Below are 23,781 nucleotides of genomic sequence, written 5' to 3' on the forward strand. Positions count from 1 at the left end.
CTCTTATCTTTTTCGGAAAAAGAGCCACATTTCTGTCAGAAAAATTGATAAAAAGGACTTATGTCACAGTAACAATTAGACCGTGTTGCAGTCTGGGCGATAATTCTCTATGATGTAATCACCGTCTTTTTCTTAAAGGTAAACACGTGCGAGGTTTTTCACAGAGCTTAAAAAGAAAACGATGTCATTCTGTAGCTTTGCTTCTCTTCTTGGGGGGGGGGGGGCGTCGCTTGTGGTGCAAACTCTGGGATTCGTGTAGTGACTAGTGTTAGACAGTCTCGGGGAACGCGAAACTGTTCCCCCAAGCAAAAGAAGATTAATGAACAACTTCAGATTTTATCCTGGTGGAATGAGGGTGTGGCAGATATTTGATAAAGGCCCCGGCAAATGCATCTCTTTGGAAGGAACAAATGGTAAGCTTTACGTTAAACTCTCTTTCCATTTTCTAGCTCTAATGTAGCATGATCTCTCTTTAGTTTTGAGACTGAAAAATTCAGCGAGGAAAAGCTTGAAATCAAGAACACTTGAAAACATCAAACCTGGCGCCAGTTTTTGTTATAAAAATTATTTCAAGTTTTTTTTTATTTCGAACGCTATACTGGAAAAAGAAACTTTTACTTCGTTTAGGTAGCAGTGCGCAAGCTGCACCTAACGCTATTTTCGCTGTGGGAAACGTACTAAATCTGGCTCTGGTCAATTTTAGGTGTGTTTGATTTTGTCGTTAATCATCTTTCATGCTATTATTTTCCACAGAACGCCATTACCAAAATATTCCCTCGGCGAATTTAAAGAGATCGCCCCAAGGAGAAAACTTAAAGAGCCTACTAAGTGAAGCCTACTGGCCGTGAAGCGAAAGGTGATGTTCAAGTGTTTCCACGTCCAAAAGAAGGCGGCACGCGTAGTTTCAAAAGGCATTCTTCTCTAGAAAAGCATCTCGCGTTCGGAACATGCACAAAGACGGTTGAAAGGGAGACATTTCTTGATAAAGCGAAGGTTAAATATGCCGCAAGGCTCGAGGGAGGTTCATGTTCCGTACCAAATGTTCCTCTACCTCCTGAAACCTGTCCTCGTAGCACTGAAGGCTTCGCTTTCAAACAAGTTAAGAAAGCTTACCTGTTTAACGAAAAGCAACGAGAATATCTGACTGTTAGATTTACCATCAAACAAGAAAGTGACAAAAAGGTCGACGCGGAAATGGTTGCAACAGAAATGAGAAGAGCAAAGGGATCGAAAGGGAAGCGCTTGTTCACTGTCTCCGAGTTTTTGGCGACTCAACAAGTAGCTTCATTTTTTCCAGAATGGCACCAAAAGTGAAACAGCAGACAGCCCTCTGCGCACAAGCTGTAACTGAGGAAGATCTGGTTGCTATGGAAGAAGAGTTTAATTTGTCAAATATGCTAAGGAGTCTATTTTTGAGCAGTTAAATTAAAATGTAACCTGGGGTTGATCAGAGAAAAAAGACATCTTACATCGCTCTGCTCGAAGACCTTGTTAAATGCTGCTCATGCAGTGCAGTTTAACAGGCAAATGGCAAAAGGCTGCATCAAAAAAAAATTGTGTTTTATATGAACGTTGATATAAAATGGGGGCCATGGAGCATATTTTAGATCGGAGGAGCTATTTTAGTTCACGCGTAGTGTGAGCTCATTGACACCAACTTATCAATGAGGGTCCCGGGGCCTCCTTTTGTCTGTTTCTTAGTACGCCTTTCGTGGTTCAGAAAGACTGCTAGGTAGGGTGTCCTGGGATATGCTCCCCCCGCAATTTTTGAAATCTAGAGCTTCTGAAATCACCGGAAGCGCGCTTCAGTCCTAGGAAAAATTTGTGAACTTTTTTTTTAATTACAAAGATTAAAATAAATAATAATGATTATAATAAATTGTTCTTGGTGGGGCAACAGCCCACTCAACCCCATAGCTCCGCGGTCCCCGCCTTAAAAGTGCAAACCGGAAATGAAAAAGTCCCCTTCGAACTGCACTTGGCAGTCAGCCTGAAGTCAAACAGGATCAGGCCGGCGAGATGTTGTTCGATAAAGACTCATTAAAGAGTTTATACAAATAATTTAAAACGAGATATATAGGACTGGATGCTTTAGAATGGAGTTTTGACGAAATAAAGGATCGTGTCCGCTTTACTCGGCAACTTCACCTTTGATCCAATGTCACAATTGTCACGCAATTGAAACATTTTGCTTTTCCTCAAGACAGTATCGAGATAAAAAACACAAACCTCATTGGCTTGAAAAAGAATTAAACGCTATTAAATACTGGTCATTATTCTTGTACATTTTATGTTGAAGCCGTCAAAAGAGCCCTTTCTACACAAGAACCGTTAGGCGGTACGATTTCTACAACTGATTTGCATCATGCAAATTCGTGACCTCTGGCCACAGTGTGTCGGAAAGCTTTATGTTTTGCCGGTACGTTTCTGAATAACCCAAATTGTTTATTACATATTATTTTATTATAAGGACCAAACTTTGTGCCAGCATGTAGTTTGACATGATGCCACACATACCAAGACACGTTTTGAAGGTTTAAAGCTGGTCGATTTTTCGCCTTTTGCAACAAGCATTTGACAGCACTTAGTTAAAAAATCATGTAAATTTTAAAATGAACCAAAGCTCCTTAAAATGCCACATATAAAGGTCACATTAATTATACTTTGAAGTGAAAACACTCCCGATTTCTTACCAAATAACCTCCTTTAGTACTAGCACGCTAAAGTTGCTCAATTTTACTGTATTTTTGCATAATTAATTAGGTAAAAGCCCGAAATTTCGTTTTTCCCCATTTCCTCGGATACATTTTATTTTTTAAACTTTGAAATTTTTTTTTGAATATATCTCCCTAAAGGAGTTTTCCAGGCAAATTATCAGAATTTTTGATTTTTTTAGCCTGGCCAGCAATTCTCGATATTTACAGTCACGACCTCTTAATTATTTTGTTTAAATTCTTTTAGGATATTATCCTTACAAATATGGTAAAGCTCAAAAGCAGCATTAAGCTCGAACTGTTCAGACACAAATCTGGGGTCCGGATACCAAACAGTAATATCTTTACGAGCAGGACGAGGCAGATAATTAGAGACAACAATGTCCGCCAAAAAGGCAAGCTGTTCCTTTGGAAAAGTACACAGCTTCGGGCTCTTCGAGAAAAGGGGGAGAAGTCTTGAGCTAGTGACTGATGGCTTCGTTAGATCACTGGCCATTTCTTTAACAGCTAATACAGCACCTCTAGGGAGGGAGGGTTGGGCCTTAAGAACCTTCTTACTAACTTTGCCACCAGCTCGACGACAAGTAACAGAAGACCAGTTAGCCTCAACAGTGGGATTGGGCTCAGCAGAGCCCACAGGGGGACTGTTCGTTTCCTGACTGACAGATGGTTCAACAGCAGAGCTAGCGAAACCATCGACCGCGGTTACGACAACTGAGTCACATGGTACTGGGACATCGTCACCCCCGTTGGCCGTAGGCAAGGAGGCAAAACGATCTTCACTTCTCTCAGAGCCTGCCTCGGAGCCAGCCTCAGAACCTGAGACTGAAACGACCTCTTCATCCCCACCAGTTATCGGATCGGCAATAGGTTCAGAGCCTGTGACCGCAGGTACATTCGTAACCCCAGGTAGAGCACCAGCGGCTACCGTGCGATTTATGGCAAAATGCCCTTCTTGGTGACACTTAAAACCCTTGCCCTTAGAGGCACAAGCTGCAGCCTGGTAGCCGACCTTGCAACACAGCCCACATCTTAGGGGTTGGCCCCTATACCATATCTTAACACGAGTTCCCCCAATAGATATCAAACGAGGGATCTCCTTCTGAACAATCATTGAAACCACCCTAGAGCCTGTAGACACTGAAGGCCTACCAGGCCATACTTGATGCCGCACTGACTTAACAATACCGTAACCCGAGAGGGCTAACGAGATGGCCTCGTTAGGAGCCTCAAAGGGAAACCAGGAAACAATAACTGTCGACACTTGCGGGGGTGGGGGGGGAGGGGGTGGCAGAACCACCTTACACTCCACCCCATCGAGAAGTACTGTGCCAAGTTCCTCGAAAAACAACTTAGCGACCTGACCACCTTCAACAAATGTGACTCGGGCCACACGCCCGGGACACGCCTGAATAGCTGCAACCGCGGCTGGGACTCACGGTCGAAATAAGCGAGTAGCAACTCAACAGCCTCCGGAGAAGTCATCCCCTCAGGGAGACGTCCACACTCCACATTAATAGTCCTATGAAAGGACAAAACCATCACGAAGCTCGGCCCCAACCAACAGACAAGTCTGAGGGATGGGTGACCAAGGTCAAGGCAAAAAAGAAAGAACCACTTGCCCAAGATGAAAAGCCCACAAGTTTTCCCTCCCGGCAGGTACTCACTTAACTGGAACTAAGCCTCTAAAAACCACCAAGACCAAACCAAACTCCACACCACTAGGATGAGGAGCCGACACTCACCAAGCAAGGAAAAATCCCACGTCAGGTAAGTGGGTCTCGTCAGTGCCAACTCTTGCAACTCTTTTTTTTTATGTTTAAGGTGGACGGCCGGGCCCCCGATGAAGGGAGGTGCAGTGCCCGCCGACCTACATGTCTAAGCCCAACCCATGGCAGGTGTGCAATGCCTTAGGGATGGGGTCCACCAGAAACGAGGATAACCAGACGCCAAACTCGCTGGGGAATCGCACCCCACCTCACCTAGAAATTACACACTCACTCCAGGGAAGAACGCACTTACAATAATAATAGCAGACCAAAACGATAATAATAGCCCCTAGCCAGCCAAGGGGTGGCACTGGAAAAAACCAAAACAATAATCATAGCCCCTAGCCAGACAAGGGGAGGCACCAGAAAAAACCAAAACAATAATCATAACCCCTAGCCAGCCAAGGGGAGGCACAACAAAAACCAAAACAAACCATTACAATTTAACGTAAGGATGGAAAGAGCCATCACAAAGCATGAAAGAAACATCATGACTTTTTCTTAGCCGAACGACTTGGATTAACCCTAGTAACAGCCGAAGGGCCCACAGGAAATTGAGGAGTGCCCGGGGTCCTCTTAGTTGGACGGCGCTTAGAAGTCGAGGAGGTAGAGGGCCTTTTGCGTTGGCCAGAGGCCGGTGACATATTCACATCCTGAGAGTCAACAGTGTAACCCCAGTCCTGAGGCTCATCTACATTAGGTAAGGTAGTATTTTCACTATTTGTATTAGGTTCGTTTGCAATTTCATTAACTAAGATAACTTCCCCATTGCCAGCGCTGGCCTTATTGTTAATTATATCACTACTTGTATTGTTAATTATTTCACTACTTGTATCATTAATTATTTCCTTATTTGTACTACTTAGGATATCACCATTGCTCAAAATACCCTGAACAACCGACGAGGTGACATTAGCAACTTCATCCAACTGACTGAAGTGCTCGTCATACAATTTAACACCAGACTCCGAGGAATCTATATCACTAGAGGGAACACTAGCCCCTTGACCAGACACAACTACAATTGGGTCAACAACATCCTCATTTAAGTATCCTTGAGGATCAAGTGAGGCCCTGCGAGGCAGGAGGAAAGACATCACCACACTCCATCGCAGTGTCCACAGGCTCGGGAGGGATGGGGTCAGCAACGTTAACATCCGAAGCAGAGTGGGCAGAACCTTCATCAACTGAACCAGCTGGAGGAGGGGGAAACAGACCACATGTGATTTTTTTTCTATCGATTGAACGATCGGCAACCAACCAAAATCAAGTTCATTCAAGTTCTATCGCTGAGTCCTTATGTGCATAGACGTACGAAGAGAACCAACTAGCTAACTAACTCTTGATTAGCTCTGGGCTCACATAGACCTAAAACGGTTACATGTGGTTGTATCTGGGAGAGCATAATGCTTGCTATTTCTTAAGAAATTGCGTTACTCACTATTTTACCATTTTATGACAACGGAACGCGAAAAGTATGCCACGGTAAAACACTTCAGAAGAGGACACAAGTAAGCCTTATACGATCGCTAAGATATGCTCAGATAAGTCCGCAGGAACTATTTCGTACGCTAAAAGTTAAAATACTAGAAAATGAAATGATAGGGGAATTGCCAATTCCTTATTCGATGGTTTACATTTAATACAAGCGGAAAGATATATCTGGAATATAATATATATCTGGAATATAAGAAGTGAAGAGAAGCTGGATTCCAGTCCTCGTCAGACATTTTCCTAGCCTATAAACTTGACAGTGTAAATACAAAACAGACAAACAAAAATATATTTTCCCAAACATATAATAACTTGGATTTTTATTTCTCATTATTTCACTGACGTACATCAAGTTACAAATGATTTAGAAAGGCTATCGGCACAACTTCAAAAGGAATTCACAGTATAACACTGATTTGTAATATAAGACTAAATGTGGCCTCATTGATGCCTCCCATGTCCTTCTACCACGACTACTCACGAAAAAATACAAAAAAAATTTTCTGACGACCGAGTTCAGAAGAGTGGAGGTTGATATCGGACATAAGTATACTTTAAACGTAGTAAAGCGTTTGTAACCCTACACCGCATTCGTTATTTCTATTTAAAATTTGATCATTTTCTTCAAAAAAATTATTGCTGAATACTAATATCTCCACCCGTTACGTGGTTGAATGACGTGAAAGAATATTTACATGTTAATTTCTTCGGGAAAATATTCGTGTGCGAGTTCAAGAACTACGACTACCAACATCACTTTCATTTCAAAACAAGAAATAAAATCCTTGCGGGTGAAATCAGTTGTATATATGTGGCTACTCTATTTTACTCGGTCTGAAAGCTAACCGGCCTTAGTATTGTTTTCATGATAGCTTTAGTCAGCACCACAATATCGCAAGCGACACGGATGCGATGGAGGCGTACCACTGATGTAATACACAAAATATCCGTTGCAATTCCTTACTTGGATGTTGATGGACCAATCACAACATCCTCCTGACCAATTAAAAGAGACCTGCCTTGTGACTATACCCTCGCTCACGGTAGGATGAGACCCGTTCAACCAGCCAGTGGCATCAGTTCCACAGCGTTTAGCTGGGACGCATGTAGCAGCCATTTTATTTCCGGCAGCTCCCTGGAAACGAAACCAATTTGGACCGAGTGAATTGTCGCATAAAGAACCTCTTGAGTAATTCACTTTCCTGTTGGCATCTGTAAGACTTGTAGTATTTTGACATTCTGAGGAAGAAAACAGATAAATGCACAAGTAGAGGGTTGTAGCTACGCTACTTTGCTGATAGACTGGGATCAGTCCACCCTGAGTTCGTCCCAAGGGTCAAAACAAAATCAGCAAAACTGAACTGTTAAAATGTATGGTATAATTAACAATTATTCCACGAGCGCGCTTTGGATATGAGATGATAGATAGCCAACGAGGCGCGTAGCACTGAGTTGGTTATAATCATCTCATATCCAACAAGCGCGAGTGGAATAATTGTTTTATTAAAAACGTTAAAAAAGAATTATTAAATTTTATTAAAGTTTTAGCTCCTTTTTAATTTTAAGCTGACACGTACGCTTGCCATATTTGTAGATTATGGTATATTGGCTGATATACCATAACGGCTAAGCCAAAAGTCTAGAATTCCATTATCCAATGATTTAGTTTTTAATATATATATATAAAGCGTGACTTGATTTTCGTAGAACAGTGCTCAATACATAGAAGTAGAGCGAAGTATATATTGTGGGAGGAAAAAGACAAGTAAACTACAATTTCATCCCTACAAGCCTGTTTCGTGGTCGCCCACTCATCAGGGGATTCTCATTAAATCCCCTGATGAGTGGGCGACCACGAAACAGGCTTGCAAGGATGAACTTGTAGGTTACTTGTCTTTTTCCTCCCACAATATATATATATGTATTTATATATCATTAGACGTTTCGTTGTGCAGTATCGCTGAGCATTTTTACTCAGTGTTTTTATATTGACTCTCCCTACGAGTTCGTCAAAGTATGGCGTGCAACGGCGAAACTCGTAAAAATTCTGTGATCATAGACACCAAAACGTTTTGTGAGATACATGTCTTCATACATATTAACAGTTCAGTAAAATGTTATTGACGTTACTGAAATCTTTTCTCCTCCAAGGGCGTAGCCAGGGGGGTCCAGGGCTGTCCGTGATACCCCCTTAGTAGGCCTTCTTTAGAGCAAACAACCTACAATATTCAGGTGGTGAAAACGCCATGACAATATCTTGGCCGAAAAAGCCATTGTTGAAAAGCCCACTTTTTTAATTTTTTGTTATTTTGTGAAGTATTCTCGTCAACGGCTCTTGTATTTAGTTAATAAGGGCCTTCATGCCGCGATAATACGACTGAGCCCGCTGATACACGCGGGAGAGTAGCGGTGTAAATGGTGAGTAGCCTCTGTGACCACCACTTTGGAAAATCCTGGCTACGCCCCTGTCCTGCGATCAAGAGGAAGTAGCTTTAAATCTTCACTCGGATTATCTATACTTTGGTTGAGAACAAAGTATGTCAAAACAACTAAACTGCTCACAAATCACTTCCCGCCCTCCAATCCTACACAATGAAAAAGAGAAATTTTGTTAATGATAATAATAAACAGTTTAAAGTGCACCTACACTCAAAAATTTTTTTTCGCTTAACGAAGTAAGCTAATTTTTTGGAGTATTTCTGCGCAAAAATTTTTTTATTTGCTCAAATCTTCAATTTTCTATGCCCAGTCAAAATACGGAAAATCGGCCGCCATCTTGCCCCACGACCGAGTTTAAAGAGGAATGGCTCTAGTGGGTAATGTGACGTCAAATCAAGAACACGAAAGTCTGCATTTCACACATTTTCACTTGTTTGGAAAGGTTGTAGTCGATAATTGTCCGAAAATATGCCGACTAAGTGTGTTGTAGAAGGATGTAGCAACGTGCGAAATTTGCAAGAGGGTATCGCGCTTCATACATTCTTCATACAACACACCTAGTCGGCATATTTCGGACAATATCGACGACAATCTTCCCAAACAAGTGAAAATGTGTGAGATGCAGACTTTCGTGTTCTCGATTTGACGTCACATTACCCGCTAGAGCCATTCTTCTTTAAACTCGGTCATGGGGCAAGATGGCGGCCGAGTTTTCGTATTTTGACTGGGCATAGAAAATTAAAGATTTGAGCAAATTAAAAAATTTTTGCACAGAAATACTCCAAAAAAATAAGCTTATTTCGTTAAGCGAAAAAAAATTTTGGGTTTAGGTGCACTTTAACGTGAAGAAACACTTAGCTAGAAGCTAGTTTACAGGTTTTCCACCACACAACTGAAACAAATAATTCAAATTGAAAATAACATTTATTAAGAATCCCAACTGGCCAAAGGCAAACCAGTTGGCTATATTACAAGCATGGCCGAGGATTCGAAACTCTGGGCTACTGTGAAATAAATTCAGGTAGTGACCAGAGCGGGACTTGAACCGGGGAGCGGTGGATTGCAAGACCGACATGCTGACCACTCGACCATGCTGCCTTCGCCAAGACGAAAAATGTAAAATAGTATTGGTTAAGCAAAAATGCAAACCTCAGGTATCGTGAGTTACATTCTTTTACATCACTGGTAAGTAAAAGAAAAATTAACTGACCGACTGACTGTACAGAGCAACTTGTCCTTCCATCTCCTTCGTAACCATGGTTACAAGAACAGTTGTATGAACCGATAGTGTTTACACACGTAGCTGTTCCACTAAGGCAAGTATGAACACCAGCTGCACATTCATCAATATCTGTGAAATATAAAAAGCTACCTGATTATATTGTACACTTCTAAGTGCATATTTGTCATAGGCCCCCTCCCCCATCAAATCTTAACACCTCTAAAAGTTTGTTATAAATCACAGCGTTGAACCAAATGGATAATTCGCATATACTCTATCCTTTAAACAGTTACCTGTCTCGCATTCGTGGCCAGTGAATCCAGAAGGACATAAACATCGATATCGTCGCCTCGTAAAACCCGACTGACAGGTTCCGTAGTTCTTGCATGGGGATTGAGCACAAAAATTCTTCAAGAAAAAAGGTTGAACATGAATAATCTGCTTAAGAGAAATGTGCATAACTTAGAACAACCACTGCTTCAAGCAACCAAAATAAACTAGGATAGGATCAAGTAAATAAATACATAAGGAGCCGGTAAGCAGCTCAACGAAATCTCTTAATGTACAGTCAACATCCTTGCCAGGAGGACATTATATCTTCGATCTGTTACTACGTTCAAGGACAAGTTTGAAGGAAAAAGTATTTTAATCGTTTTAGCTTCTCTTGAAAGGAATTTCCCATGATGTATGATCTTATGCTCTTTACTTACTCTTGCGCAAACTAGTAAACTATTATAAAATCCAAAAAATACTTTCATAAAATCGGTGAATAAAAAAAGCTACTTGCAACTATAAAATTTTAAGCCGACGAAACAATTGCAAATGAAATAACTTATAGAGGTTCTTCGTCATTGAATAAAAGATGTATAAGAGTTTTTTCTATTTAGAATCGAGACAAATGGATCACTTTTCTAAACGCCCTAAGCGTCCTCCAGGGTACAGAACAAATGTCTATTGGTTCTTGCTAATCTACGAAGGGTACTCGATGGCGCTATCTATAAGTAATACATGGTCCATACAAAGTCCTTTCTAAATATGGCTATAAAGAGCATCCGTTCAGCTCTCATTCAATGCTGAAAGCCAAGTAAATGAAAGTGATAAGTAATCGCTCGTACCTTCGTTCCATGGTACACGTAGTTCGTTGTTTTCACCAGATCGTCCTCATGTTCTTTACCCGTGGAGTTATTCAGTTCACAGTTGTGTGCTTCTGCTCTATTTTTCCCCAAATAAAAGTTAACACTGACACAGTTATGGTCCAGGTAACAACGATATTCACACGTGTCTCTGTCAATCACACTGATGCCTGCTATGGTGTGGTTAACAAGACGTTCTCCCACGAAGAACAGAGTCGATGGAAATGCTAAGATACGACATTGATCTAAGAATGAAATTAATAAAACATCAAAATGAATTGGTTCTACCCCTTGAGAATCTCCATATGTCGTTAAGCAAGCTGTTTGAACTGGAGATAACAATACGTATATCGATAATTCCGACTTTTCCCCGGATTCTATATGTTAACATTGAAATACCCACCTTTATTTTGAGACAGAATTTGCATCCTATGCCATCAGTGGTTTTTCCTAATTGGTAAGTTCGCTCGATTATTTGACCTCCAAAAGCTTATCAACCGTTACTCAATAAAACTGTAAACTTTATTAGGAAGTCCTGTGTTTACCTAGCGGGCAATCGACAAGCTATTCAAGAATCAAAATTGAAAACTCATCAGGTATCTTTCGAACAGAAGCGAATTATAAACAATTAGTAAAGCCCACACCTTAGGGGAGTTAAAAATTTCATAACTCCTGCTAACATTAATTTATTATTTCAAATGGAAAAACTAGTATGATTTTTCCATTGGTGCACACATTGTTTTTAAACAAGAATTTCCCTCACCTGATAAGAAAGGTTGTTTTCAATAACAGTATCAACTATCTCTTTATAATCAAGATAGCGGTCATAGTTTTACAAGATACACGCGAGTTAGTAAGAAAAATGCTACCAAATTTCTCGAATATAAAGGTTTACTTTTCGCTCAGAGGTATCAAAGCCTTTTCATCACCGTTTCAATACTTCCAGTCCCATGGGGTCTCTTTTGAATATACTAGAGAAATACAAACATAAGTGGAATGTGAAAGACCTTACGAGAACTCTGTTGGACAAACTGGGGATAAAATGAGTAGTACTCAGTGGGGTACTTTCAAAGGCAGATATTTTTTTTAAACGAAGTGGAAGAATATGTTTCCCTACAGAATCAAAAAATTTTGTTATAGATTTGAAGTCACTGTATCAATTAAGTCTTGAGAGACTTATGTTCAGTCTTTACACTTTTGCATACCGAAGTTTTTTTTTTTCAATAAACTGTTGAGGACAAGTTTACCACACGAACAGACACAATGTTGAAACTGAATTTCTAAAAACAAGAAAGAAATGTTACCATCATAGCAGCATAAAACTTGCCCAAGGGGAAGAACCAAAGAGATTAAAAACAGATGAAGCAAAAGTACCATGTTCTCAGAACCTGGCCAAACAGGAACCTCAGCTCGGGAGTAAAAGAAACGTTTGGCAAACCTGCTATCTAAACATTAACTGCTGATTGAGACTTTAACAAGGCTTCTTACTTTAATCCTCTGGGGGGCCTGACAGAATATTTGCTGTGTATATTTTTTTTTTCTCTCTCTCTTTTCTTTTTTTTTTTTTTTTTCTTAACCTGTTATATTATATTTCACCTGTTATATTATGGCCTTCGCATTTCCGCGATACATTACATTTTTGTTTTGAATAGACATTTTGACGTTCGTTTTCGTCTTATTTCCGTTCACAATAATTCCAATTAATCCTCCTTTCCTACTGCCAAAAGTAAAATCTTTATTTACAGGTGTTGCATCATCAAACGAAGGAGGAAAACATTTACACGAGAAGACAAAACATGGAACCGCGTAATTTCGACACCCGCTGACTCGAAAGTTCCAGAGAAGGTGGAAAAGAATCACGTCATCTACAAATACAGAGGTCAGGAATTGAAAACCCGCGTCAAATAAAAGAAGAAAAGGCAGCGTTTTCTAATCATCCAGAAAACATTTTATTCACATTTTACTAAAAGAATCTTGGAGCCAAACCGTAGACAGAAAATTACCTCGTAGGCCGAGTAAAAAATTAATTACCTCTTGGCTGACTGGTAACCAACAATAATCTCTCGCCGAGTCATTATGTGGATAGAAGCACGAAGAGGACTAACTATCTAACCAACCATTGATTAGCTCTGGGCTTACATAGATTTAAAAAGGTTAGATGTGATTGTATCTGGGAGAGCAGAATGCTTGTTATTTCTTAGAACATTGAGTTACCCACTATTTTACCCTAAAAGGACAACGGAACGCGCAAAATATGCCACGGTCATACTCTGCAGAACGGGGCACAAATACGGACGTAAAGCAGAGGAACACAATGGCCGCGTTGAGAAATTCAATCTTTGATATTTTTGTCTTTTGCGCACGCCTTATTCGATCGGTAAGTGACTGCCAACCCAATGACAGGTTCTACAAATGGCAGCCACGTTGAATTATTCAGACAAAAATATATTTTTCAAATATTTGGTAACTTTTTTTTTATTACTCATTATTTCACTAAAGTACATCAAGTTACAAATAAAGGCTATCACAACTGCAATGGGAATTTACAGCGTATCACTAATTTGCGGTATAAGACTAACGACGGATTTATTGATGCCTCTCAACTACTGCTGTCACGACTAACCACGAAGAAAGACCAAGTAAAAAGGAGTAAAGACTGATATCGGACATGTGTACACTTTAAACGTAGGTAAGCGTTTGTAACCCCTACGCTGTGTTCGCTATTTACATTTAAAAAGTGATTATTTTCTTCAAAATTTGTTACTGATTAACATTTTCACCCTTAACTGGGTTAAATAACGTCAAAGAAGTTTTACATCCTGATTTGTTCGGAAAAAAAATTGTGTGCGAGTTCAAGAACTATGACTACCAATACCCCTTTCATTTCAAAACAAGAAACAAAGTCCATGCGGGTGAAATCAGTAGTATATTTGTGGTAATTCTATTTTACTCGGCCTACGAGCAAAACGGACTTCGTATTGTTTTCATGATAACTTTAGTCAGCACCACAATATCGCAAGTGACACGGATGCTCAGGAGGTGTGCCGCTGATGTTATACACAAAATATCCATTGCAATTCCTTACTTGGATGTTGATAGACCACTCACAGCATCTTGATGACCAATGAAAACAGACCTGCCTTGTGACTATACCCTCGCTCACGGTAGGATGAGACCCGTTCAACCAGCCAGTGGCCTGGGTTCCACACCGGTCAGTTGGGACACATGTGGTAGCCATTTTATTTCCGGCTGCTCCCTGAAAACGAAACCAATTTGGACCGAGTGAAGTGTCGCATACTGAAAAACTTCCGGAGTAAGTTTCTTTCCTTTCGGCATCTTTAAAACTTGAAGTATTTTGACATTCTGAGAAAGAAAAGAGTCAAAACAGTGATATAAACAATGCCTCATTATTGTTTGTGTTAAATTTTTTCTTTTCCGTTATTTTTGTCAGTTCCGTTTGTATTTAACCACTGACTTTTTCGAATACTCCTTACGTATTTTGATCGTTTCAACATTCAATCCGGAATGGTTGAAAATTTTTCTTCTATCATAAATTTTAATAGTTCATTATCCTACTACTGTAATATTTTCTCCCCCGATCACGTGCGTGGAAAAGAGCTTTGAATCTTATTTCGTATTAAAAATTATTCATATTTCTTTAAAAAATAAATTATAGATATCTCAACGAATAATTACTCACGAAACATTCTCACAAATCATTAACCCGCCCTCATCTAAAAAATGAAGAGCAACAGTCTCGTAGCAGCAACTCAGGTCAGACGAAAAATTCTGAAATAGCATTGTTATTGTAAGTCGGATCCTTTCATATTTCTTGTAAGAAAAAAAAATCAAACTGACCGGGTGACTGCACACTGTAACTTGTACTTCCGTCCCCAACGTAACCATGGTTATAAGAACAGTTGTAAGAACCAATAGTGTTTATGCACGTGGCTGTTTCATTGAGGCAACCGTGAACGCCAACTGAACATTCATCAATATCTGTGAAATATAAAAAGGCACCTGTCCATACTGTACATTTCCTGTAAATCATTTCTACGTGTGGGTTTAACATTTTTTTCACCAGGGCTCACCAAGCAAAAGAAATAGACTGATATCAAACTGGTTTTGAAAAGTCTAAACACAGTAAAACATTTTTTCCATAAAGGAAACAAAATAAATTCCTTTAAAATTGATTTAAGATATTTTTGCTGGGAGAAAAAAGCTTTAGGAACGTAGAAAGTTTTATCAGTCATAAACTTCCTTGTATCGGCTTATCTTAATTGTAAAACATCTTTGTCGTCTGTGCCATTTTTACGGTACCAGTACGTAATCCAAATGGATTCCAAAACTTACTTTTACCATGACATAAAAGTGTAATAGGTGCTTAGCTCGACCCAAACATTCTATCCCAGTTGATCAAACTATATAGAGTTAACTTGAGTTCGAGACTCCCTTAACATGGAAATGTATGTAGTAGCAATTATTGTATTACAAAACCTAATATTTTAAGATTGCATGATACTTGTACAAAAACTATACGTGAAAAAGGCCAAGGAACTAAATAATGAAATCCACACGTAGAGCTGATTCGGAAAGTATAGCAAAAGAGATGGGAATGGGTATAAAATGTACCAATAGAAAATCAACAGCTCTATCAAGAGCCATCCTCGGATGAGCCACTGATGGCCTGGATCGGAAGTCGATAGAAAGAGTCGTGGTCTAAGAAAGCATAGACGCAGATGAAGAACAAAGACAGGCGATAAGTCAACTTGTAGAGGAAACAGCTAATAAAAACTAGTGGTGCTCTCTAACAGGGAAGCCTTCTGTGTACCACACACAAAAATTAAATAAGTTCACTGAAAGTAATCTGCACATATAGTCCTCACAAACACATTATTTTCCCCTTTTCCACTTTTTTAGAGACAGTCTGCCCCTCCGGTCCCCCCTTGTGCAGATCACATAATGTTAGCGACCATGTGCACAAATAGTTGTGCGTTGTTTGTGCGTAGGAAGGTTTGCTTTTTTATTGTCTTTTGATGTTCATGTTCGGTTTAGCTTGCAGATGGACAAAAATATGTAAGTCGTCGCTTTGTGTGTTATTCTTTTTCTTGTAATTCAATATTTGTTTCAGTTTCGAGTTTAGCTTTCTGTTTTATGTAATTTGTTGCTGTACCGAATGAGAAGATCGCGTCCAGATTAAACATCTCCAGTTCAAAACATTTAGTCTGAGATTATCTTCAACACACTTTTCCACTCACTATGACTGAAACCATCTGCATTTTTATTTAGGGAGCACCTCTGAGACTTCGAGATAGATGCAAAGGTTTTGGCATCAGTTTCTTTTTCCAGTAACTCTTGCTTCTTTTAGATAGAGGTGCCTCCTGAGTAGAGATTCCTAGTATGGAAGGTTTCAATTGATATTTTTTCCAATAGCTCTTCCTTCTTTTTAATAATCAATTGTAAATTTTACGTATGTTTGTTTTTTTTTGTTTGTTTGCTTGTTTGTTTGGTCGGTTGCTGTTGTTTTTGTTTTACGTTTGATTAGTATTGTGTTTTAGGCTATAAAAGAAATATCAGGGTTACGATTTAAATTGACGAGGCCCTTGCGCTAAAAATTTTATCATGTCTTAACTTGTCCTTATCTTGTACCGTGTACAATGTGTTTAACTCGGTTTAGCATCTCACAAACATCATGTCATTCATCCTCCTTTCGAAAATAAGCAAATGAAGAAGCCTTGACCTTGCTCTGTTCTTTTGTAAAGCAAGCAAGAAGCGGCTAGAGCATAAAAGAAGTGCAAGGGTTGGAAATTTGGCAGACGAGAGTTCTTCCCTACTTCTTGACTGCTCTAAACGTTTCCTAAGTGCTGTACAATAGAGCTGAGCGCAGTCAAGGCTACTTTATCTGTTTTACAATAAAGAATCCGTATTTCAGTTTTCCTAGGGAACGTTACCTTACAATCTAACTGAGCGTAAAAACCTTCCAGGGCTCAGACAGTCCATTTCGTTTTCTCTTTGGTCATTCTCGTCAATAACATCAATTACGGCGCTTGGCATGTTTAGAAACCTTTGTTTGGTTCATCTGTTGCTACTTGCAAGCTCGCTTGTTCCGAAATTTCACTTACAATAAACAAAGAAAACTTAGAGAAAAGTCCAGGAAAAAGTCGAACATTGTCCAAATTGCATATTGCCTGATGGCTTCACCTCAGCTCCAAACTTTACCAATGAAAAGGTGAAACGTTTTTCCCACTTACTGTAATTGAACTCCGGTTTACCTTCGTAAGAGTAGCTGGGTTCTGGTGATACTTTTGTCTATATCTAGACTCACACACATTTTAACAATGTTCATGTGCCTTGATGTTTTCTCACCAAATATTGTCTCGACTATCACGTATCATCAACCTTGAACAGAAATCTATATTGACAATACATAGATGAATGCATTTTGCAGTGAATTTTAAATAAAAATCAATTGACCGTTGGTTCATGGTTAGCGTGCGTGTATCGCGATATGGATGCACGTGGAATGTTTTGAGAGCAGAGGCAAAGCATTCGTTATTCGTCATGTTTTGACAAATATAAAAAACCAGGTCGAGGGTTCTGAATCTGTTAATTCCGATGCTTAGAAACCTTAGATGGACAAATGTTACCTGTGCAAATCCTGCCATCGCCATTAAATCCAACCTTGCAGCTGCAGTTAAAAGAACCTTCGGTATTGTTGCACTCAGCGTTGACATCACATTTGTGGATATTGGTGAGACATTCATCTATATCTGCACAAATATTGAAGTCAGTTTTAAAATAAATAAGCTAGCAATGAAGAATGTTCAAAAGTAACGAGTAAATGCGCTGTTCTAGTCACCAGTGCAATTTTCATCATCACCATCAAATCCATCTTCGCAGCTGCAGTGAAAGGAACCTTCAGTATTTATGCACCGAAAATTCACACCACACTTGTGGGTATTGGTCGCACATTCGTCTACATCTTAACAAGAGAGAAAAACATTTAATAAAAAGTTTAGTGCAATTGTTTAGTTCTCAACAAATTGAATCTATCATGTTAAGAGCAACAAAAATTATTTAGCCAGCACAAGGAAGGCTTCTTTTAGACAAATCATCTAGAAAAGACAGGAGTTTACTTAGATAGAAAGAGGGCGCGAGACGTAACGTAATGCTAAGAATGATTCCAAGGATGAAAATATAATGGTGCTAAAAAGAAAACAAAACATTGTAAACTTAACTAACCTCCAAACACGAAGGGAGGATTGCAACCAAAACTAAGAGAACGCAATTTGCCGTCCACGACTCGAAAATCATTTGATGCCGGACTCGAAGTAGCACTCGAGACACGGAACGCGTAATAAAATGCACACTTCGACGGATGCCAAACGCGACAAACGTCACACTAACAGCCGACTGATCCCTCAAAATTACTATTCACAGCTTTGTTCTGAAAATCGTTGATGTTGTTGATACGCTGGTCAAGTTCTGAGCAAATATATATAAAGAAAAAAACCTAGGATTATGGATCTACTGATTTCGATCCATGGAACAATTTAGATGAACAAATTTCATAGTTACCTTTGCAGCTTTTGCCATCGCCATCAAACCCAACCTTGCAGCTGCAGTTGAAAGAACCTTCAGTATTGTTGCACTCAGCATTGACGTCAAATTTGTGGGTTTTGGTGGTAAACTCGTCTACATCTGGAGAAACAAATTCTTTCCGTTGATAGTGAAATTAGAAAAAAAAATAAATGATAAAAGCTTTTTGCAGGTAAGAGAGATCAGGGTAAAATGGATGCAAAAGAGACGCATAATCGTGGCAAAATAACTCTTGCCTTTTTCACAGTGTTCTCCCGTGTAGCCAGGTGGACACACACACTTGTATCCCTTGTTTTTGAATCCAACCAGGCAAGTTGCATTGTTGTAGCAGATGTTGAAGCAGCACTTGTTCTGATGGGGAAAGATGTTGAGCCTTATTTTTCATAAAATAACGGAGATGCTATTCATGCAAGCCATTTATACTTTTGATCCATACGGGGCATACTTGGAGTTTTTTCTTTTTTCGCTTATCAAATAAAGAATCCGCGACTGTTCTCTGTTGTGTTGTAAAGTCGCATGAAGCGGCTAGAGGACGAAAGAAGTAAAGCAGAAAAAGTATCCCTTCTCGATACCCTGATAAAGCAGACTGTCTCAGCCAGTCAGAGCGAAAGTAATAGGGAAACTTTATGTTTTAATTTATTTATTCACCTTTTTTGTCGGCCGATTCAGGTGTTTTCAGACCTCATTTTGAAAAAAGGCTAAACGTTTCTAAAAAAACTATGGTCCTGCGTCGGTGGGGGTAACAAGGTAATTTGGTTATATCAACTAAGTTAAAATTGTAAATTGGCCACCGTAACGAATAAAAAAGCTGACGTTTCGAGCAATAGCCCTTTGTCGGAGGGAATGGAGGAATTGTTGGTTGTATGTGGATTTATATGCAGAAAGCGAAGCTACGCCATTGGTGGGAACGTGGCGGCGAGAAAAACACGAATAAATTAGTGGAATGAGAAACGTTCGTTGATACCTGAGGGATTAAGGCTGCCAATTTGAAAGAGAAACTTTTGTTCAAGAGTTTTGCGGCTCTCCTTGTTGCCTAAATGTAAGGAAAGACCGCAGATTGCCATATGTTTTTTAGAATGATTGGGTAAATTAAAGTGTCTAGCGACTGGTTTTGATGCGTCCTTGTCATTGAAAGGAATGACAAGGAAGCACAATTCCTCTATTCGCTCCGACGAAGGGCTAACGCTCGAAACGTCAGCTTTTTTATTCGTTCCGGTGGCCAATTTGCAATTTTAACTTAGTTGATATAACCATATTACTTCGTTTTGAAAAGTTTTGAAATGATATTGCTTCATCTGAGTTTCCGAACACGCAATCACACACACACACACACACACACACACACACACACACACACACAACTTAATTATTACTTCCGTGCTCCTGTATATAAAGCCTGCCATCGGTTTCAGATCATTTGGGTGTTGTAAGTCGTCCGAGTCACTCAACTGACATAAAACTTTCTTTTTTTCTCCTGAGGGCCCCATGTTGATCGATTTACACCTGTCTTCCATACTGCACCAATTTTTACAGTGACTATGCATATGCATTCCGACTTGTAATGAAATGTTTTTAACGGCATGGCCCACCAATGCATATCCATCTCTGACTTCCAGAAACTTGAGTCTCCGACAGCTATCTGTATATTAGACAGGAGTAGAGAGATTTTGATTGGTTTACGGATCGGCTTGTGTGAGTTGGCAAAAAAAGAAATTCTGAAAACATGTGACTACAACAAAGTAAAGTTAAGGAATCGTGGATTTTAAAAATTCAATGGATATCAACCGCATCAGCTGAGAGTTCCCATTCAGATTCTATGCTATCTGCCAAAAAATTCGCTCTTGTACTGAATTGTCAGCCTTTGGTTCGGCGTAGGTCGGCATATCTGCGTTTTTTCGATTTAGTATTTTAGCTTTTATACATTTTCCAACAGAAATGGATTAATAGGAATGGGACGAGATCATTCAAAAGCTGGCAACCTCTGGGGTTTGCGAACGTCCGAGGCAGGTTATGACATCTCATCTTACTAGACAACGTTGAAAAGATAAAAAAAAGCGTAAATGAACGTCTAATCGTTTGTCTCACGAAGATTATAGATTATAGATTGTTTAATTTTTTTTTTTTTTTTTTTTTTTTTTTTTTACTGACTTCTAGCAGTTTTTATCTTGTTATGAATCATTTTAAAATATCTCCCATTCAGGCTAGTTGATCGAAACAGCATTTTAGGTACTCGCAGTAATGATCCATTTCTCCAAACCTCTATTTTACTCAAAGTCTACGAGAGAATAATGATAAAGTATTCGATTTGCATTCCTTGTTTCCCTAAACCAGGTTTCTTTTTTAAAAAAACTGCTCTGCTTTTTTCGCTGCTTTTATCAATGAAGTTATTACTTAGATTGCTAATGCATGAGGTAACTGTGCTTCAAAAGTTGCAAACGTTAAAAAGAAGAACAAAACTGTTTTTCGTTGACCCTCAACTTTCTTGATGGCTCCCGTGATGTCTTTGTAAATTATATTACTGTTAAAGACAGCAGAAACATTGAAATCCATCTTCCAAGCATTGTTTAGGAATGAAACATGTGTACGTCTCATCTTAAAACTAATCAAAAACATAAATAATCGATGTGTTTTTCACTTGGTATTCTTTGTATAATTAATAGCAATACCTCATTTGCTTTTGTATCCCTCCTTGAAATACAATCGTCAAGTAGAAAATTTTAATTTTCTACTTGATTATTTCTACTTGTAAAATTCCTGTTGTCAAGATGAATGTTGATATCTAATGCTTCCCAACAGTTTTGGGTGGCATTCAGTTTACTTGAATTCTATTGCTCTTGATGAGAACCCTTCTATCGACGACTTAGTTTTTTCCTTTGCTTAGACATTAAAATTGTTAATGCTGCTTTGTTCGAGCAAGTTGCCTTTTCTAATAAAATTCAGCAAGGAAAGCTATTTATAGGACATTTGAATTCTCTGTAATCTTTTTTGGTCAGAAAATATAACAAAACGAATTCTTACAATAGACGCATCTTTGCTTTATCTTTAGTTGGAATTGTATATGGATTAATCCCTTGGATCATTTTCAAACAATTCCCTTCTTTATTTTTCAAAATATGATTCAGGGAAAACTTTTTTATTTTGATACCAGATCCTGCACAGCAAGTTTGAGTCAAAACTCGTGAAACTCATGTAGTTAAAACAAATGACATATACACCCATTTCTTAGACTAACATTAAAAAACTGTTGCTTCAAATGAGATTTTACGGAACTTTAAGTTCTGTTATTATTTTTTGTTTTCGTATGTTAGACATATGAGAGTGTCTCTTACACATTCTGATCAATTATTAATCGGTATTTACCTGCGATCCCGATCTGACCACGGACAAACTTTGGGATTGTCGATAATAACCACAAAAATAGATTTTTTAGCATCTTTTTATTGATTGTTTCATGATGGATTTGATCAGAAAAATTCTCCTCAAAATTTGAACTGCCGCGTGTTGGCGTCCCTGCCCGTTGTTATTAAAACTTGTGTAGAAAGTTTCAAAAGGAGTTACCCTCTCTTAAAATCGTGTTTCGCTTTATTTCAAATTTCGGTGAGCAATAATTGCCGGAGAAAAATTCAATTTCGTTTTACCTAAGCTCACGTTAAATGTTCACGTTAGAGTTTAGTTCTGAGCCTCATTGATGAGCTGAAATAGGATATTCAAAGTGTTTAGTTAGCTTTCCTAGATAAGTTGTGGCATCTTCCCACATTGCGTGAAACGAATTGTCCTTAAAAATTGATTTGAAAGCTGCAAGTCTTCAACTTTTCTGTAGATGCATGAATAAAAAATCATAACACAAGAACCAACTGAAGTTAGATCGATTTTTCACCGCCTATTTTAACTTTTTGGATGGCGAAAGGCAGAGCTTTCGATCTGAAATCGAAAGCAATGACCGAAGTGCAACCGCATCTCCCGCCAAAAGAAACCAAAGAAACAACCAAGAAAGTTTAAAACATGTTACATTAAAGCTGCCATGAAAAATTAATATAATCCTTCATCTAACCCACACTATAGAGTGTTAAAGTAAACTCACCATGGTTTGCAAATGTAAGGGCATAAAACCAGCCTCCATATAGAAAAAAAAGAAATAGGAAAGAAAACATCGGGAAGCGACGACACTTCATCTTCAGAGTCTGAAGAAAAACGAAGTTTTACGGAGAGTATTCAAATATGTTTAATCGTGATTAATTATTAACCAAAAGTTGTACTCAATCTTTCTGTTTATTACTATTATTATTATTATTATTACTTAAATACTTCTCAACATGATTCATTATTAACCGGGAGTTTTCTCAATCTTCCTGTTTATAAAGTTCCTCTCACGCCCTTTTGGCACGGAACTGTTCACTGATTGGTCTCTCCTTTTGGCTTAATGCGCAAACAAATTGACTAAAACAGGGATTAAAACAACGAAAAATTAATAAAAAAACAGAGAGCTGCGGCAGAAATTTTGTCCTTTTTACACTATTTCAAGTTACTATCATCATCATTGTAATTGCTTTAACCATAATTATTATCGTTATGTAACTTTTTCCAGCAAGGTTCAACTATCAACTCCCTAGATGGGTTCATCTTGTATAAGCTGCGTCTTTTGTATTCTAGGTTGAAGTCAAAACGATACCATATTTTTATAAAGGCTGATAGTTTCTAAAGAAACTGTTTGGGGCTGCGTCGGTGGGGGTATCGAAATAATTTGAATATATCAACAAAGTTGAAATGGTAAATTGGCCACCGTTACGATTATAAAAGCTGTCGTTTCGAGTGTTAGCCCTTCTTCTGAGCGAATAGAGGAATTTTGGGTTGTGTGTGCTGTTAAAGGCAGAAAATGGAGCTACGTTATTGGTGGGAACATGGCAACGAGAAAAACACGAATAAATTAGTGGAATGTAAAGCGTTCGTTAATGCCTGTGGGATTTTTAGACTGCCGGTTTGAAAGATGAGCTTTTGTTCGAGAGTTTTACGGCTTTCCGTGCTACCTAAGTGCAAGGAAAGACCGCAGATTGCCATATGTTCCTTAGAATGATTAAGTAAATTCAAATGCCTAGCGACTGGTTTCGATGTGTCCTTGTCATTCCTCTCCACGTCGCGAAGGTGTTCTCGGAATCGGTCAGTTAGTCTTCTGCCTGTTTCACCGATGTAAATATTTTTGCAATAAGTGCAAGTTATGCAATAGATTGCATTGGCGGAGGTGCACGTGAAGTGATCGGTGATCTTAACGGATCGTTTAGGTCCCGATATTTTCTCGGTATTTTTATAAACTGACTTGACGACATGTTTTGTTTTTCATGCTCACATTTAATTTGGTATTCGGGAGTTAAGACTATCATTTCATGAACATCTGGTGTGTTGAATGACTAAAGAGT

General features: G+C 38.9%; 2 protein-coding genes across 5 annotated transcripts; both read right to left on the reverse strand.

Moving 5' to 3' along the window:
• Positions 1-6,280: 6,280 nt before the first annotated feature.
• On the reverse strand, positions 6,281-12,281 carry LOC148737216 (uromodulin-like). 3 transcript variants are annotated; one of them, XM_088749055.1, is made up of 6 exons: positions 12,076-12,153; positions 11,175-11,742; positions 10,754-11,016; positions 9,932-10,046; positions 9,627-9,767; positions 6,281-7,216 (listed from the first exon to the last, which is right to left on the reverse strand). In XM_088749055.1, exons 2-6 carry the CDS (start codon positions 11,197-11,199, stop codon positions 6,852-6,854), a joined length of 909 nt encoding a protein of 302 aa, XP_088605181.1. In that variant the 5' UTR covers positions 11,200-11,742; positions 12,076-12,153; the 3' UTR covers positions 6,281-6,851. The 3 variants fall into 3 exon arrangements, with proteins under 3 accessions (XP_088605181.1, XP_088605179.1, XP_088605180.1); XM_088749053.1 differs by lacking the exon at positions 11,175-11,742 and having other exon boundaries at positions 12,076-12,281; XM_088749054.1 differs by lacking the exon at positions 12,076-12,153 and having other exon boundaries at positions 11,175-12,052.
• Positions 12,282-12,314: 33 nt separating this feature from the next.
• Positions 12,315-22,577, reverse strand: LOC148737217 (uncharacterized). 2 transcript variants are annotated; one of them, XM_088749024.1, is made up of 8 exons: positions 22,452-22,577; positions 19,744-20,009; positions 18,607-18,721; positions 18,350-18,472; positions 17,652-17,753; positions 17,419-17,541; positions 14,630-14,770; positions 12,315-14,134 (listed from the first exon to the last, which is right to left on the reverse strand). In XM_088749024.1, exons 1-8 carry the CDS (start codon positions 22,540-22,542, stop codon positions 13,767-13,769), a joined length of 1,329 nt encoding a protein of 442 aa, XP_088605150.1. In that variant the 5' UTR covers positions 22,543-22,577; the 3' UTR covers positions 12,315-13,766. The 2 variants fall into 2 exon arrangements, with proteins under 2 accessions (XP_088605150.1, XP_088605149.1); XM_088749023.1 differs by having other exon boundaries at positions 17,631-17,753.
• Between the last annotated feature and the right edge of the window lie 1,204 nt (positions 22,578-23,781).

Source organism: Stylophora pistillata, chromosome 2 (genome assembly GCF_964205215.1).
Source record: "Stylophora pistillata chromosome 2, jaStyPist1.2, whole genome shotgun sequence".
Classification (NCBI taxonomy): domain Eukaryota; kingdom Metazoa; phylum Cnidaria; class Anthozoa; order Scleractinia; family Pocilloporidae; genus Stylophora; species Stylophora pistillata.